General features: G+C 41.1%; 1 protein-coding gene across 1 annotated transcript in view; it reads right to left on the reverse strand.

Annotated features, from left to right (window-relative positions):
* The window catches only part of mthfd1l (methylenetetrahydrofolate dehydrogenase (NADP+ dependent) 1 like), a 160,891-nt gene that overhangs the window by 87,937 nt on the left and 54,118 nt on the right, over nt 1–18,836 (reverse strand). Inside the window, exons 10-18 of the mRNA XM_063056298.1 lie at nt 15,672–15,769; nt 14,924–15,097; nt 13,562–13,698; nt 12,566–12,612; nt 11,679–11,786; nt 10,937–11,011; nt 8,863–8,965; nt 7,193–7,269; nt 19–159 (exon numbers count right to left, since the gene is read on the reverse strand). Coding sequence (XP_062912368.1) covers nt 19–159; nt 7,193–7,269; nt 8,863–8,965; nt 10,937–11,011; nt 11,679–11,786; nt 12,566–12,612; nt 13,562–13,698; nt 14,924–15,097; nt 15,672–15,769 — 960 coding nt within the window. The remainder of the gene's footprint in view (nt 1–18; nt 160–7,192; nt 7,270–8,862; nt 8,966–10,936; nt 11,012–11,678; nt 11,787–12,565; nt 12,613–13,561; nt 13,699–14,923; nt 15,098–15,671; nt 15,770–18,836) is intronic.

Consider the following 18,836-nt stretch of genomic DNA (forward strand, 5'->3'; position numbering starts at 1 on the left):
TCTTCATTTGGCACCTACCAGATCTTCTGCTGTAACCGGGTGTTCTTTCCTGTCATTGGCTGCCACTATCTTTCCAAGTCGTTTCTTCATGTCAGCCAGACTGTCTGTTAAGGCGAGGATGGCCATGATTTCACTGGCAACAGCAATGTCGAACTGAGCCTTGAGGAGGAGTAAAAAACAAACAGACAATTGGAGACGACAGGTGATATCAAAAGATCAAACATTCCAGTACCACATTCTCATTTTGCTATCAGGTCCACTTCACTTGGGGTAGCTAATTACAGGCTTCATATTCTGACAAATCTCAGCCTGAGCAAGGGAACAGTCAATACTAAAAAGTGCTGGGGTTGGCAACAGGAGGAAAAGAAACAAAGCATGAGGATATTGTTTTAATTGCACACGTGGGTCATACATTTGATCATCTTTCATATACTTATTTCTATTCTTTCCTATACGAGAAACAGGCCACTCTATAATCACACCCTCGGTCACAGATGCACTGCATCTACTCTCAAGGTGATGGAACATTAGCATGACTTGGTATCAATCTCATTGAAACCATGAACAAAGCAGTTCAGAATGAACAAAGATGGAACAGAAGAGATGCAAGTTCAAGACTTTAAGCCTACTCACAAGTAAAAACTTGAACTGATACCAAGTGCCAGGATAGCCAAAAAGCAGGAGTATACAAGGTACAAAACAGGATATTTCAAGATAACCCACCAACATCATCAGTGGAGGACTGCTTTAGTTCCAACAGTAATCAGCCAACTTTACAAGGGTCCAGCTGTCTATCTTTATTAACCCCATCAAACCTCGTTTTCCCACAAAGCATACCTTTGAGAAATCATTCATTCCAGATATACGTCTTTTAATATTTGTGGAAGCTTGTTGCTTTTATATCAAAATGACTTGCCATTTCATCCAGTGGTCATCATCAGCTCTATGGATTATTGACCCTTGATGTGCCACTTAATCTAAATTTAAAAGTAGCCACTACATCAGGGAAATCAGCAGGCTAAAGGTGTGTTAGTGAAATGGTTTTGCTTCCAGACTAGGGATTTCACTACCCATTGCAGAGAACCATCTTAAATAGCGGCAAGGCAGTTGGAATTGACAGAGTCCAAAGTCACAGTCTCAAAGCATGTAGCTGTTGTCAATGTGGTTCACCTGCATCTTTTACAAAAGGGCCTTTACACATCAGCAATACCTGGATTCCAATTGTATCAGCACCACGTCTCCAACTCTTCAGGATAAATGTGCACCTTGTTCTAGATTTAACTTCTCAAACATTGCCACCCTCTCTTTGTCCCTAAAGCTTTCAAAGTATACCCTTTGTACTACTTTGGTTGCCTCGGTCCTCGTTCTGGTGGTAGAATCTTGGCCTATATTAGAGCATTTTAAGCTCATGTCCTGCTCCAGTTAACTACGAAAATGTTACACTGTTAATGGCAATTTATGTTGGATGAAACTTTAAACACTGCTTACATCCTCAATTGGAAGTAAACAACCTCCCTGAGAAGGGAATGTGGAAAATTCCTCACAATCACGTGGTCAATATTCATCACTCAATCAATATCCTGTTGACAGGATTCTGGTCTTTACCTTTTTGCTGTACATGGTGTTTCCTTAACAACCGCATTTACAGCAGTGAATGACGTACTGTGGAATGTGTTAGGATGTCCTGAGATTACAATAGATTTTACATTTCTAGACACAAAAACTATGCCTTTGCTTTTATGAAAGATTGGCCAATAATACTGACAAAGAGCACCCTAAGTATGTGATATAATTGATTATTGATAAGCAATAAACTCAATGGGTCCCTGGCCACACAGCAAAAAAAGGCCAAAATAACCAACTCTTTCAATTCCTAGATAATGATGAGCTGAAGACAGCTCAAATGGAACAATATTACTGTTTTAAACACAAAATGTGTCAGCTCTACCCAGAAAGATTTCCTTCAATTTTTTTTTAATATAAATCAAAGGGTATCACAATAGCATAGAGGTTTGGGTGATGCTTTCACAGATCGGGGTGTTCCAGAGTTTAATTCCAGCACCATCTGTAAGGATTTTACACATTCTACCCATGAGTTCATAGATTCTTCCAGATGGTCTGGCTTCCCCCCACAGTCCAAAGATGCACTGGTTAGTTGGTTAATAGGTCACTGTAAACTGTCCTGTGATGAGGCTAGTGTCAAATAGGTGGACTGCTATGCAGTAAAGCTTGTTGAACCAGAAGGGCCTACTCCTTGCTGTATCTCGAAACACAAGACAAAGGCAGACACACACCATGCAGGAGGGGCCCTACCAATGTCAGAGGTCAGCAAAAAGAAAGAGGAAAACAAATTTAACGTGCTCTCTTCCTGCTAGAGTGGATAAACCCGGCAGGAAGAGAGTCTGCTGCTGTATTGCATCAGAAGGGAAAAAATGAGATCACAGCAGAAAAGAAAGGTATGAAGCAGCCAAGCATTGGCAATAGAATCCTTGCTGTGCAAGACCGTATCACCTCTCCTGACGAATGGTGAAAATCATCCTTCTGTCAAAGGAGCTGCCCTGTTTCCCAGCTTACATTGCCCACTCACCACTAAAACCAACACCTTCATATTCCCTTTAACCCAATCTACCCTGAGGGACCTGGAAGGGGTTGGTTTCAATGGATGACAAAACTGGGCAAGTGTGAAGGGACATCCAATTAGAATCGAACGAGATTCAGTAACCTCTCATCATACAATGTGCAAGTTAGCCATTTCATTCCAACTGTCATGCATCAACCTCCCCACCAGCCCACAGCCCAAAAATTTCTTCCTCTCAACAATCCCTACTGAACAACTTCATTCCTCTGAAATTCAACTTGTAGCCACTTGGGGACAGTAATCAAAAACATTTTATTCTATGATCATTGGTAATTATTTTTTATGAGCATGAAGTAGTTTTTTATTATAGGTCTCAGTGACAATGAAGTTACCCTGAGGGACCTGGAAGGGGTTGGTTTCAATGGATGACAAAACTGGGCAAGTGTGAAGGGACATCCAATTAGAATCGAATGAGATTCAGTAACCTCTCATCATACAATGTGCAAGACTACAGCAAGTTAGCCATTTCATTCCAACTGTCATGCATCAACCTCCCCACCAGACCAAAGCCCAAAAATTTCTTCCTCTCAACAATCCCTACTGAACAACTTCATTCCTCTGAAATTCAACTTGTAGCCACTTGGGGGCAGTAATCAAAAACATTTTATTCTATGATCATCGGTAATTATTTTTTATGAGCATGAAGTAGTTTTTTATTATAGGTCTCAGTGACAATGAAGTTACCCTACATCTTTTCTCACTAAAACCCCAGTAGTGCCCAGCCCATAAGGACTAGTTCAGCCCTTCAGCCCTGGCAGCAGGCATGGTGGGTGAGAGAAATAATAAACCTTCAGGCAGGAAACCAAACACCTGTCCAAATATACCCCTGGGCTTAACACAAAGGTGTTATACATCCTCCACTAAAATTAACATATCCTTGCACGCAAAGACTTTGCAAAGCGTCACTTAGAAGTTACTGAAAATACGTGGAAGAAAGTCTTGTGGTTGCATGAGACTAAAATGGAACTTTTTGGCCTCAAGACTAAGCAGCATATGTGGCATAAATCTAATATTGTGCATCAGCCAGGTAACACCATCTCTACTGTAAAATACGGAGAAAGTAGCACCATTCTCTGGGGATGCTTTTCAACACCGGAGATGGGAGATTTAGTCAGGATAGATGGGAAGATGAATACTGCTAAATACAACAAGATCCTGAATAAAAACCTGCTGGCCTCTGCCAGAAAGCTTAAATTGGGGAGGAAGTTCATCTTTTATCGGGACGACGACACAAAGCACACTGCCAGAGCAACCTTGGAGTGGCTTCAAATGAAAAAAAAATTGATGTCCTTGGGTGGCCTAGTCACAGTCCTGACCTTTACTTGATCAAACATCTCCTGCTAGACATTAAGATTGCTGTCCACCGCCACTCTACAACTAACCTGGCACAGCTCGAGCAATTTTGCAAGGCGGAATGGGCAAATCTTGCTCCATCACATTCTGCAAAGCTAATAGACTTATCAAAAAAGACAATCAACTGTAATAGCTGTGAGATATGGCTCAGCTAAGTAATGAGCAAGGGGGATGAATAGTTCAGAACTGCTGACTTTTCAGGTTTTGATTTTTTAGTTTTTCCATGCTTTACAATTTTTTCCTGCTTTTTGGGCACTACGTGAAAAAAGGAGGTCGGATTCAGAAATAAAAAGTGAACAAAATCATTGGATGCATTACTCATTTATGTGAAGAAAAGGTTGGGGCCAAATACTTTCTCAAGGCACTGTAAATCTCTAGAAGACCACCCCTCAGCCTCCTATATTCCAATGAGAATAAACCCAGAATAAACCCAAATCTCAGCTCTAGCCTCAAGAGTATAACTTCCATTCCAGGCAACATCCCAGTGAATCTCTTCTGCATTCTCTCTATTGTTTCCCATCCTACTCTGCACACAATACTCTAAGAGGGTCTAAACAATGTTCTGTGTAACTGCAACACAACTTCCTTACTCTTGTACTCATTATCTCGCCCTATAAAGTCAAACATATCAAATGCCCTTTTCACTGCCCTAAAAAATGTGTCACCACTTCCAGTGAGTTATGGATTCGCCACCAAGCTCTCATCAAATATTCCAAGGTCCAAATCACCTGTGGAACTTAGGAGAACAATGGCACGTAATGGCTACTCCTCTGCTTGCATCTTCGGAAACAGTTCCATTTCCATCTTTAATATCTCTATTTTTCCCTTTCAGGGTTCTTTTGAAGACCCTGACCTGGAGTTGAATGCTTACTTCGGTTCTTTGCAGGAATGGGACCCGCTCTTGGGGTCTCATGACAGCCCGCTATTTGATATACCAAGGATGCAGCCTAGAAGACTAGCGTGCCATTAGGGTTTCGGGATTTCGTGGCTCTGGAGGCGGGCGGTCTCAAGGTTGGTGCCTCCGCAGGAAACCGGTGTGTCATGGGAGACAGAAGATTGAAAGCAGTGAGCTGGTTGCTGGTTGTGTGCCCAGAGACCTGAATACTTTGGGCACAGAGCTTGAAAAAAACGACGCAACAGACTTTTAACATCGTAATTCAGCAACTTGTTTGTTATGTCTCCCCTCTTGTTGTGAAACGGGAACACCTCTTTTTCCCTTATTAGGGGGGAGAGAGAGCCTGTGTTATGTCAAAATACTGGGTGAACGAGTAGTCTTTGGGGTACTGCAAGTCTGTGACTTTATTGATGCTTTGCTGCATGCTTGAGTGCTCGGTAGTGGTGGGGGGCTGATGCATTTCTTTGCTAGTGGGGGACGGGGGATCTTTGCTTTGCTGCCGCTTATGCGTGTGTGGGAGGAGCTGGGGGGCTTTGGGGTTCTAACATTTAACTGTCATTCATTCTTTGGGTTACTCTTCTGTTTTCATGGATGGTTGCGAAGAAAAAGAATTTCACGATATATATTGTATACATTTCTCTGACATGTGCCTTTGAAACCTTTGAAAGGAATGGGGGTAACAGACAGAGAAAGATGAGAAATCTCTGCCAAAGTATCCCTGATAAATTTCCGGCCTGACATCATAAAATCAGACTATCCAATTCAGAGTTGCATCAATTTGATTCACCTTCACAAACCAGTTAGTTCAGTTCACAGCCCAAGGCCTTTATGGACTTATCCTGCACACATCAAAGCCAATCTGCCCCTAGTGCTTCTGCCAGTTGACATCCCAATAGGCACAAGTCCTGCTCCTTCCTCACAGCTACATGTTCACACTTCAACTATTTCCTAAATTCACACTAGATGTTACTATCAAATCTACTTCCACCACACATGCGGGAAATCCATTGCAAGGTAATAAATTATTGTTTGATATTCCTTTTTAAATAACCTTGTAACTTGAAGTGGTCTATTTAATTTGATATTGATACAAGATGTGAGAATGTATTAATCTAGATAACATTTGGTTTGTGACAGTGCATTACACTGGATCACTTTCAATGAAACATTTTTATACAAGCAAAAATTACCAGTTCGAGCATCACTAACAACAAAATACTTCCTCCATTTTCCTACATGAAAAACTTGCAGAATTATCACTATCTACAAAGGCTACCAGCTTATCCCACTCAACACGGTTACTCTTAATACTGCTTGCACAGTTCAATCAGCTTCATTGAAGACCAATTTTCTACTGTAACATTACAGATCATTTACAATAGAAAATTGGTGAGACTCTAAAATGACAAAAAAGCCACTTGTAATCAAACCTTTATATTAAAACAGAACAAAAGACAGAACTGCTCAGAGTGCATAGCATTAACATATTTATTGAACATGGACGCAGCAAAGTCAATGCCAATGCCAGCCAGTTGACCTTGCAAAGTCCTGCTTGTGAACATCTAGGGACTCTCTCTAAATTAGGAACTATTCCCTCCCGCCAACCAAGACAAGACATAATTAGTCTCAGGATAATTTATTTCAGGCAACATGTTGGATGTTGGCTGGGGTGGAAACTGTTAGCTCGCAGGACAAGTTTTCTTGGGGACAGAAGAGGCTGAGGGGAGATTTAGGTGAGATGTATAAATATGATGAGGGATGCTGGATCAAAAATTGGTAGAGGTTAAGGAAAATCTGTTTTCAGAGGGAACTCGGGGTTTTAAATTTACTGCTTGCAAAAGATGGCATTCATCACATTTTAAAAGTATTTGGATATGCACTTAAGGAGAAATAGATCAAAGCTGCAAGTAAACCGAAAAGCCCTTTCATACTGGCTTGGACATGTAACAAGTGATTTCCTCCCATAAATGTTCTAAAATCCACAAAAACACATTGCAGTTATTCAGCTGAGCTACTCTTACAACACCTCTCAGACCAGTGATTTTACCCACAAGATCAAGGCCATCAGGTGGAGAACCAGCATCATCTGAATATCCCCTTTCCAAACTGACACAGCCCTGGTATGGAAATAGTCTTCATAAGCAGTGGAATATCATAAAAACAGCATATTTGGAGATCCTTCAGAGGGACTGAAGCCATGGACATGATGGGCTGAAGGGTCCCCCAAGAGAAGAAATAAATGCTGAGCCTCCTGGCAATGCTTACATCTAGAAAAAGGTGCAGTAAACGTACAAAGCAATCCATACCTCTCTAATAAATCCCTTCTCTGTATTAGATTGCCCAATCGTTATTTTACGCAAGAAACGATCATTTGTATCGACCACTGAAAAATAAAATGAGTACAAAAGAAAAATTCTCAGATGTAGATGAGAAACAGGCAACAATACAGTTCTACACCAACAATGCTAAATATTTGTTTATTCAATGGAGAAGTTCAATTAGACTTAAAAAGGTCCAAGTTCACAGTCGTCAGTGAGATGTCGGATTGCGCCTCATATCCCTGCGCAATTTTCATAAGTCCTGGTGAGAAACACTGACTGTTTTTTGCCTGATCTTTAACCACTCTGATCGAATTCTATTTCCACTAAAATAGTCGATATGCTGGACACCGTACGACCACAATCTGGCCAATGCCACCTTCTTACTGTTGCCATCCGGCAGAAGGTATGGAAACCTTTAAGACCCACACTACTCAGTTCAACAACAGTTACTTCCCTTCAACCATTCAGTTCTTGAACCAACCTGCACAATCCCAATCACTACCTGAGTAACAGCAATGCCATGACCGCTTTGTACTACAATAGATTTCATTTTCGTCCTGTGTTCTTTCTTGTGCAATTTTTTAACATTTTTCTTTTGAACGTTGTGTATCTGATACTACGTTCCTGCAATGCCACTGCAGCCAAGTCTTTCACTGAAAGTGTGCATGCTTGTACTCTTACATATGACAATAAACTGAAGTTAAATTTGACTATCCTCATGAACAATACTCGTCAGCCTGTGCACAAAGCCACAGAACAATTGATCAGATTACAATCATTTTGTGGGGGAAACTTGCACTTAAGACTATTGGAATGACAAGTTTACAGTTCCCGCCATTTTAATTTACCATCTCACTCCCATTGACCTGTCGCCTCCTGCCCAAGGCTCGAGGAACAACTTATTTATCATCTGGGTGAACTGCAGCCTGCAAGAATCTATACTGATTCAGTTAAGTTGTCCTTTCTTTCCGTTTGCAACAGGACTGGCTATTTTGCTTACGTCTGGCTGTCCTTCATTCTTTTGCTTGTTTCTTCTTGTCTGTTGGGCATGTACATAAAGCATAACCCAGAATTCACGACATTGGCAACACATTGGACAGAGGAGTTTAACGAGATATATTGTTTCACCTCATTACATGGCTTATCCTTGTTCCACCTCACCCTCCCCACATTCTCTGCTGCCTAGACTAACTTGCTTTCCCTCCATTAGTTCTGAAGGAGTGCCTTTGCCCTCCTGAAGCATTAACCATTTCTCTTTCCACAGATGTTGCTGTCTGACTGGACAAGCAATTTCACCATTTTTTTAAAAAATTTCAGATTTCCAGTATCAATGGTTTGTTTTTTGATGATAAGGTGCAGGTTGCCCAAGTGCAAAGAGCAAGTAAAGGCTCTGAACACAGCTGCAGTATGAAAATCATCACACACAAATATTATTTAGCCATGACCACCAGCTATTCACAAGATTGCTGCTGTGTTGCCTCGTGAAGGTAACTGCAATCCTGAAAGTACTTCATTTGCTGAACAGTGCTTTGACACATTACATTTGATACACACCCGAGAGTAGTGAGTTACACACAGCATTTACAAAGTTTAAAAAGATTTAAATAACCAAAACTAGGAGTACCGCCTTTTTCTTTTGTAAGGACACCACTCACCTCGTTGCCAGGTAACTGTGGAAGGATCAATATCCAAACGAACAAACTTTGTGATCTCCTCTGGTGTCAGGAGACGGGGGTCCTTCTTCTGAATCCCCAAACGCTGTATTTAAAAAAAAAACGACAAAGTTCTGAAGGCTGAATGTAGCAGATACAGAAAAAAAACGAAAATAACAAAAATACTAATGGGATTCCCAAGAGACACGAGAGGCTGCTGATGTTCTGATAGAGTCTCAAGATCCTGCATCAAGGCACTTGATACCTGGCTTCATCTGTAGCCCTCTATTCTACACTCTGCTTTCCTTTTTATACCTCAACGTACTTGTGTATTAATTGATCTGTCATCATACTGCACTGGTATCTTTATGTTTATCAAATTAGGTATAACTTACATTAACTTAGATTTGTAATGTACTGTGCTGCTGTAAAAAGTAAATCCCACACAGCATGTGTGCCCATGACAATAAAGCTGAACTTTAATGGCAAGCAAAGAAAAGCTTTTCACTGTATCTTGGAGCACATGACAATATAAGCTAGATGACAGATGAAGCTAAAGCAACTACCACTGCATCATTCAGTTAAAAGGGCTCAGTAAACTTCCTTAACAGTTTCGGGTATCCTTCCTTGTATTTTTCTTTATATTATTTGCATAAATTAGTTTACTATGTTCAAATATTTTCAGCTGATTTCAATGACTTATTGTTCAAAGATTATTAATTATCAGTGAAAAGATGTTTGACAGCACAAGCTATTGGAAGGGCACCAGGGAGATACATTGGCTCATGCGTGTAACAGTGAGGCACCAGTTAATTGAAACGATCCAATCCATCCTGGTTGACAGCTCATAGAACACAAGACGTGCAAGCTTAGCTTCTGCCCCACTCCTTTCCAAACCAGTAACTCCCCACAAGCACTTTTTTGGTCTTGGTCTTAGATGGCAAAGAAAAAAAAAGCAATTTGTAAAAGGCTATTGTGTTTAAAGTAGGTAACCAAACAAGGCATAGGCAACACCATTGTTCACAAGTTAGCATCTTAACAGAAACAGATAGTTTTGTTTTCTGCCAATGGATCTCAAATCCTCATCTTGAATTAGCCTATAGATGAATTATCACCCACATAAAATCAGCATGAAACCTGCTGCAGTTTGCCTTGGGTAGTTGTTGACACTTGGTTTAACAGGAGCAATGTACAAGTCCTCTCCATGGTACAATGCCAATCTAATGAGCTTCCAGTGCTTCTTAATAGTCTGAGTAAAAGAAACCTATAACATTGATTTGAGTTTCAAAAGATCACTTGTATAAATGTTGTTATAAATATATGTAATACCAAGCTTAGAGGCTAATTATCTGACATCTGTTCCACTGGAAAAACCTCCAACATTGCCAGTTACAAGAATCCCCCCCACAGCCAAAAGGATTTGGGGAAATCGCATTATTAAAAAGCCTCCAATAGCATGAATCACATACTAGTAACTGTCACATTTATGGGCATGTCATCAGTAATTTATTTTGTAGAAGTCTGTAACTGATGGGGCAATTTCAGGTGTCTTATATCCATGCCAATATTCTATGGGGAATAGTCTAAACTTGAACAGCAACGACAAAAGCTGCCAAGTGGAAGAACATTATTTCATCCATGTGCTTTTAGTTAAATGAAGCCATGGCAAAATTTATCCAGCATGTTGATGTTTATTAAAATGAGACTGTACTCAGACAAGCACATGAATAATTCAGATTTACAAATGAGAAACTTCTGCTCTGGTAAGAATTATTGTAATGCTCAGGTCGCTTCTCCAGCCTCATTAGCGGTCTATGTTTATCCAATTCCAGCTGCTTGTTCAGCAACAGCTTTTAATCACCACCACTGTAAAGTACTTGGTCATCCCCAGAGCATTTCAAGGATATCTCTCCTCAACTTCTGACAGTCGTGGAGATACAAGCCCAATTTGTACAAAACCTGACACTTGTAGCTCACCAGGCACACACACAGTCCAACGATGGCATGAAAAAGGAAGAAGAACCGGGCTTAAAACAGCTGAACAGGGAAAATCATCAAAATACAAGGCTTTACTCACTGCCAGTCGAGCAAGCTGGATGGCAGAGAAATGTCGCTCTCCGTTTACAGTGGGCACCAAACGATTGTACAGTGCCTAGAAAAATGACATCACAACAGAATCAAAGCTAATTAATTCACAGGGACACTGCATGAACCTCCAAAATAGGGAAAACATGCTCATTGTGGCTCATATTACACAGATTTGCAGCGTCAGTTCTTAAATATCACAAATTAAACTTGATGGAAAATACGTCATTATAGAGAGACCTATTAAGCAGGGACACATATCTAGACCAACGTCAACTGCTCCTTAAGAGTTGGCAGTCAGGTGAAAGTTACCCCCTGGTCCGCTTCTAACTTGCGATTCCCCAGTGCAATAAGCTGTCCACTGAGTGCCACAAAAAGGCACTTCCCAAAGTTCAGGAGCTTGTGTTGACTGGCACACTGGCTTGATACAGCACTAGAATCTCTGGGGAAAACCCATAGTTTAAATTCTTCTGACTATCACACAGACTGGATTTGGTGTTTAAAATCCCTTGCACATATCCATCATGAAATACATAGAGAAAAATTAAATGTCATGATGACATAACATGGATATAATAAGCAAATGGAATGCTTTGTGAATGATGGCGCCTGACAGTACCGTCTAAGCTGCTTACTTTAAGTATATTTGAAAGGTAAAAGAGGAAACATGAATGTTGGAAAAGGAAAATGCTGAGCTTACAGACAAATTATCAGCCTTTGAGTAAGCAGCTCACCTGGTCTGATTGAGTAGCCTCATGTAGCATTCTGGCGTCAATAGCTGCTGCCAGCAAGTTATTGGCTGCTGTAATTGCATGAATGTCCCCCGTTAAGTGAAGGTTGAACTGTAATATAAAACAAGAACAACCGATGATTACAAACTTAATGGATGAATGCAAAAGAACAAAATTTACCAATATTTGTGCAATAAACCAGCTTCACTTTGCATTATGCTGACCAAGTTTTAGCTCTGTGCTTAGCTCCAAGCTTCCAGACTCATCAACTGCAGGAAATGCTGAATTTCAGCAGCATAGTGGTTAGTGCGATGTTTTAGTAGCTTGGGGCAGAGTTCAGAATCTTCTGCCGCAGTCTGTACGTCTCACTGTGGAATGGGCGGATTTTCTCCAGGCGCTCCAGCTTCCTCCCACAGTCCAAAGACATACTGATTAGTGAGTTAACTAGTCACTGTAAATTGTCACCTGATTAGGTGAGGGTTAAACTGGGGGCTGTTGGGAGGGCTGGAAGGGCTTATTCTGCACTGTATTTCGAAATAAATAAAAGATAAATAAAACCCAATGACAAAGTTTTTCACCCCCCTCCCACCACACCACCCACCCAAGTGTGTGGAAGAATGTAGAATGTACAACTCATGGAACATCTGAAGCATAATGTCAATTCATTGGAAGGGAGAGGAAATACACAATGGAGAAGGGATTTTGCCTGTAAGAGATGGCAAGAGAGGGTTTTGTTTAACATAAACAACAGTGCAGTTGTGTCAAATTGTCCATTTCTCAGATATATTACAGCCAGTCTAATGCACATCCATGAAGAGTCAAGATTCTTGCAATTTAAAAATGACACTGTGCCAAAGGCACCCCAAACTGTTAAGTGTCAGATCTCTCACCTCCTCCATGGGGATGACCTGAGAATATCCACCTCCTGCAGCTCCACCTGCCCAAAGACAATAACTAGTTACATTGAACAACAATACTGATTCAAATCTGCTAAACATTTATACTGAATTATTAGCCCAGTAAATACAACCTCTGTATTACTATACCCAAGATTTAATGATTCAGAAAATAGTACTGCACCAGTAACTACTGGTTCACTATTGGTAATTACAAAATTATCATAAGTCCATAAGGACAAACTCACTTGCCAATTATTTTTTAAGAGAAGGAAGTCAGCTTTTCTTAATCAAGTGCCATACAAACAGCAACTCTTAAAGGCCTTCTACAGTGAACTGGTAAACAGAATTACTACACGAGGGTTACGAAAAGGTTATTGTAGTGCAGAATATTGTGGTAGCCAATTGATATGCAACAATTTCCTCGTAAGAGAGGCCAAACGAGAATATATTTTAATTGCGCTGGTTGAGGAATACCTGTAGGCCAGGCGGTAGACAGCAATCCAATATTATCATGGGTACTATGTCCAGCTGAAGGTGCTGGTAGGTACTCAGCATAACACTGTGACTAAAGAACAGCAACTCCAATATTGCAACCCTCAATACAGCAGTGGGCACTGGACTAGACTTGCTGATCACATCTGGGCTTGTACCCATGTTCAGCTGACCCTAGACCAAGAGTATATGATAAACTGGTCAGCAATAAACTAACTGAACAACGGAGAGTGAACACTAATTCCTTTCAAGGAGAGGGGACGAGGAGGAAAGAGAACAAACTAAACCTGGAAGCAAAATAAAAGATTCTCCAGAATCAAATTTCCCCAGGTACAAGTAAGATGGCAGGAGATGGCAGTAGAACAGTTGTGCACAGCATTATCCAGATATGATCCTTTTGCATGTCTGCTGAATACACAATTTCACAACTGTCATAGAAATAAAAAAATGTAATGACCTAGCTGTTTAGGAAGCACTTATTTTTAAGTTGGTTACCTTTAACGCCAAATGTTGGCCCCTGAGATGGCTGTCGCACACAGGCAAATGCGTTAACATCCAGATGAGCTGCTAGTGCTTGAACCAATCCAATTGTCACTGTGCTCTTTCCCTCTCCCAGAGGAGTTGGTGTAATACTAAACAAACACAGCAGAGAAGACATGTATTACCCTATTAAGGTGATTGCTCAACTTGAACCAAGTCCAGACAATGATTCCCAATAAAAACAATTACCCACGACATGGGGCAGACAAAAATACCACTCCTATTAATCTGAGCATAAAGTCTGGACTAGCATTTCAGTGAAGAACTGAAGGAGCACAATACAGTCAGACACAATATCTATCATACTTGGCCATTTTTTCAGGTCATGGTAACTGCTTTCTCCGATAACTTGGGTTCAGCTCTGACCCCTGATGCTGCCTATGTGGAGTTTGTACGTTCTTCCTATGACATGGGTTTCCTCTGAGGATTTCAGTCTCTTCCCAGATCCCAAAACATCCAAACTGGCAGGTTAATTGTCGGGTGTAAACTTTCCCTGGTTTGTGGAATAAATATTCCCTTGAGCAGTAGGAACACTGCTCTTCACTTTGGGCCCGTGGTTTACATAAACATGCAGCAGAGAAACAAGCCCTTGGGCTCACCAACCATCAGATCCATTTACACCAATCTTATATTATTCTCTTTACATTCCTCAGCTCCACCCCACCCTGAACTTGCTGTTTATCCAGATTCCCCCAATTCCATCTGTGCTAGTCACATTCTCCAGACTGTGTGGATTGAAGCTTGCCCTTAAACTTTAAACTGGATGTTAGCACCTCCAGTTAGGCACCGTTTAAGAACATGAACTCCATGGATAGAATAAGCACCTTCCAGAATGTAATCTTTGATTCCACAGATTCAAATTCTCTGATAATTGGAAATTCTCTCTCTTGGAATGCCCTTTCACAATTCTGTGTGGTTACTACCATATCTCTTTCCAAGAAACACCGTGACAGCTTAACCATGGTACAATACAGGCCGTTTCTCAGGTTATGAACATCAGCTCATGCCCCCCCCCGCCTTCATATGATCAATCTCCCACCATATTAAATTCAAAACTTTAACATATGAAGGCAGAACTTGGCTTTCTCTCTTCCTTAAAGTAAATGTCTCTGTTTCTGAGACCATTGTGGTACTGAGGAGGTAAGGTTACAACAGAGCGAATTTTGTGCATTTTTCTATTTGTGGACAAGATGGGCATCTATAAAAACTAGACTCATTCGTTACTTGGAGACAGCCTGTATTATAGCGAGGAGTTCCAAGAAAAAAAATTACTATCATTTCTTACTAATGAATGAACCGGCAATAAAATGTTCTTACCCAGCAACCAATACATATTTCCCTTCCTCCCGTGTCTTCAATCTATCCAAGACAGATAGTTTCACTTTTGCTTTATTCCTTCCGTAGGCTTCTATTTCTGTTGGATGCAGCCCAATCTCTTTGGCAAGAATGTCGATTGCTTTTGGAGTTTGTGCCCGGGAGATCTCAATGTCACTGCAAACATTTGAACAAGTCATATAGAGCAGTAAATGAGTTCCAATGAGTCGTGCAAGAGCACACCTAGAAGCAAGAGCTTACAAGTACACTGAGTCTATTAAAGAGACATTTAGTCAAGAACATGAACATGAACGGAGGGATGTGGGTCATGTGCAGGCAGAATGTTTTAGGTGAATTTGGCACAGACATTGTGAACAAAGGACCTCTTCCTGTGTTGTTCTACGTATACTGTAACATTTTGTTAGTTTGACACGTTGAGGATTCTGATAGTGCTGCTGCACTAGTTAATAAAGATGATTGGATTTTATTTTATTAATGCTCCAACCCCTAAATCACTTCTATTAAAAAAAACCCCGTTCAACAGTAACGCTTTGGTGAAGATGGTAAGCTACAGGGGAGCTCAGGAACTCGACTGGCGTTCAGTGGACAGCAAGTGCGGCAACATCATCTAGTGAGGCAGTGACTGAATTGTCAGCAATTCCAGGTAATCAAACCATCAGTTTTATTCCTGTGAATATCCCTTTGAAGCCAATCACTAAAACACAGGGAGAAGGCGGCTGTGATAGCTTACCTGGGGACAGGCGAGACGGGGTGCAGTTTGAGAGGCTGAAGATTCCATCTCCTGCGTTGTTGTTCTTTGAACCACCTGGTGCTGCTTTCCACTGTATTCTGTTAGGCATACATTAAGAAATGAAATAACCTTCACAGATTGATAACCTTGCTCCGTTTCCAAAAACTTATTCATTGCCATTCAGAAAAGGTGAAGTAGTTTCTTGAAATAACATGCATTAGAGGATAACCCACAACAATAAAGTACATAATTATGAACATATTTGAAGTGGCTTGGGAATTTAATTCAGCCAAAATGTTAGCATAATTGACCAAAGCTCTTGGCCAGTTAAACAATTTTAAAGGGCATCTTCTGGAAGAAAAGTAGTAAGAAACAGAAAAAATAATTGTGAAAGAATTGTATGCAGCAGACTGAGGCATATTATAGCGATGGGTATTTAGGATACATAGCAAAAAGATTTAGGTGCACTGAGAATATGGAGGGCCGGCTGGTGGCGTAGTGGCATCAGAGCCCGACTAGCCGGCTCCCTTACACGCTTTCCATCTGTGCTGGGTTGAGTGTCGAGCTAGCAACTCAACCTTGTAAAAATAAGAAAGCCTGCCAATGACTCCACTCGGAGTTAAGGGCTTTCTTCTTCTTCTTCACTGAAAATATGGAGTGTTTCAGGGCTGAAGGTTATAGATGAGAATTTGAGAGAAGGAAGACATTTTCAAATGAGTGTTGCCATTCAGGAGCCGATAATGAGACAGTAAGTACTGGGATGTTGGATGGATGATCTTTGTCCTCCTAGGGGCCAAGGGGCTTTGAAAAGTAACAAAACTGTACAAGCAAGGTAACCAAGAGTATGCAGAAATCACAAATGGTGAGTGACAATTAAAAGAAACCAACATCCAAACACTGCCTTTGTTCTCATTTTAGTTAGATTCATTCCAAAGCAAACATCGGACAAACTCCAACCTGCAGATATGGAGGACATTTGTACCCATTTGCTGCCGCTCTCTGAATCATGAAACCCCGGCTAATCTATCAAGGCAGTTCTACCGCAATGCAAATTGGTTACAACGCAATTGAAGGATTCAAGAATACTACATGCATTACAAGGGCCACACTGCTTATAGCACGATCACAATTGGGAAAACTTGATTAAATCTGTGCTTTGAAAGCAACTACAACTCATTCTGCTATAACATGACTTTCTATCAGGCAATGTAACTATTGTGTTGTTGTGGAACTCCCTGTATGTTATTTTAATTCAAGATTCAAAAAGATAATCCAGGAGTGGAAAATGAGAAGTTCGAGATACTAAGATTGCTTCCCCTAGAGCAGCAAAAGCACAGAGCAAGGTGGCTATAGTACATTATGGCTACAGAGCAAGGTGGCTATATTATACGTGAGCTAAGCCACTGTTGAAATACTGTGTGTGACACTGATAGGAAGGATGTAACTGCATTGGAGAGAGCACAGAAGACTCAACATGTCTCCACTAGGGATGGGCCACTTCAGAAGGAAAGACAGGCCATGCTCTCTTCTCACTGCTGCCATCGGCAAGGAGCTACAGAAGTCTTAGGTCCCACACCACCAAGTTCAGGGGCAGTTATTATCCTTCAACCATAAGGCTCCCGAACCAGTGTGGACAATTTCACTCACCTCAACAATGAGCTATTCTACAACCTATGTACTCGCTTTCAAGGACTCTAGCACTCATGTTCTCTCTCTCTTCCATGTATATATGTATGTTTTGCACAGCTTGTCATCTTTTGCACATTGGAGTGCTTGTCAGGCTTTGTGTTCAGATTTTCACTGATTCTGTTATATTTCTTTGCTTTAATGTGAGTGCCTGCAAGAAAATTAAGCTCCGGGTAGTATATGGTGAAATACACCTGCTTTGATAATAAATTACTTTGAACTTTGAGACAGGAAACACTGGCTGTTTTCCTAGGAGTGAACAAGACTGACAAGCACCATGACTGAGGTACACAAAATTATGAGATGGGGTGGACATACAAAGGAAGGAGCTCACTAGTGAGAAACTTCTGCCTTTATCAATGAGTGCAAGTTTAGGAATTGGGAGATTAGGGAGGATTGGGGTTTTTTTTTCTTGCAACATCCTCCCTAAGGTGGTGGGGGAGACAGGTGTTTTCAAACTTCCAGTAAGAAGATGAGCACTTGATTCACCAAAGTGTAGAAGGCAGCTAGCTAAGTACTCGGAAATGGGATTAATATGGAAATATATTTCATGGCTGGCATGAACTTGCTGGGGCAGAGGGCCCGTTTCTGAGCTCTGTAATTCCATATGGTTAGATATAGGCAACATCTACTGAATGCCTCTTGCTGTAAATAGGACTCAGCTCAATACTGGCCGGATTTCCTCCAGCAGGGGTTCCCAACCATTTTTTAATGCCATGGTCCCCTACCATTAACCAAGGGTCTGTGGACCACAGGTTGGGAACTCTTGCTCTAGAGGTTTCAGGACAGTCTGTGCAGCTGAGGCTGGGAGAAAGCCAAGCAAGGAAGCTACAGGAGATTTAGTTGCTTAACAGGGTAGATTAGTGTTTCCATGGCTACTGACGTATTCCTGATGATGCTCGGACAAAGGATGCCTCCAGAAAAGATGGGAATTGGAGCAGGCAAGCAGTTTGAAGGCCACTATAATCTCAACAGAAAGGGATGAAGTCCTGCTGGCAGATTTTGGAAAGCAGAAGTTAAAAAACTCACCGACTTCTCTTTTTAGGAAAGGTTAGTCATTTCTTGATCACTCTCAGCCACCTCCTGAATGTGTGACCAAAGCAGATTGAAGGGAAAACAGGGTTTAAGACTATTTGTGCAGGAGGACGTGGTTTGAGAAAGCCTGGGACCTCCATGAGTCAGATGCGCTCCATCTCATAGGTCTGGGACCAACATAGGGAACTTCACTGGTAATCATTATACAATTAAAATAGTTTATATAGGGAGTGGAGCAGGAATTGGAAATGGAAAGTAGGAAAATCACAGGTGTGTGGAGAGGAGGAAATAAAGGCCAAAAAACAAAGGTGTTTGGAGTGCATTCATTTTCTGCATTGAGGTACAGAAGACGAGCTAAGAACACAGTTAGACAAAAAGGAAAAGTCAATGCCAGATGATGTCCTAAAAAGACAAGAGGTGCAGATCTAAAATCAGGAGCAAAAG

The sequence above is a fragment of the Mobula hypostoma genome, chromosome 8, assembly GCF_963921235.1.
Source record: "Mobula hypostoma chromosome 8, sMobHyp1.1, whole genome shotgun sequence".
Lineage (NCBI taxonomy): Eukaryota > Metazoa > Chordata > Chondrichthyes > Myliobatiformes > Myliobatidae > Mobula > Mobula hypostoma.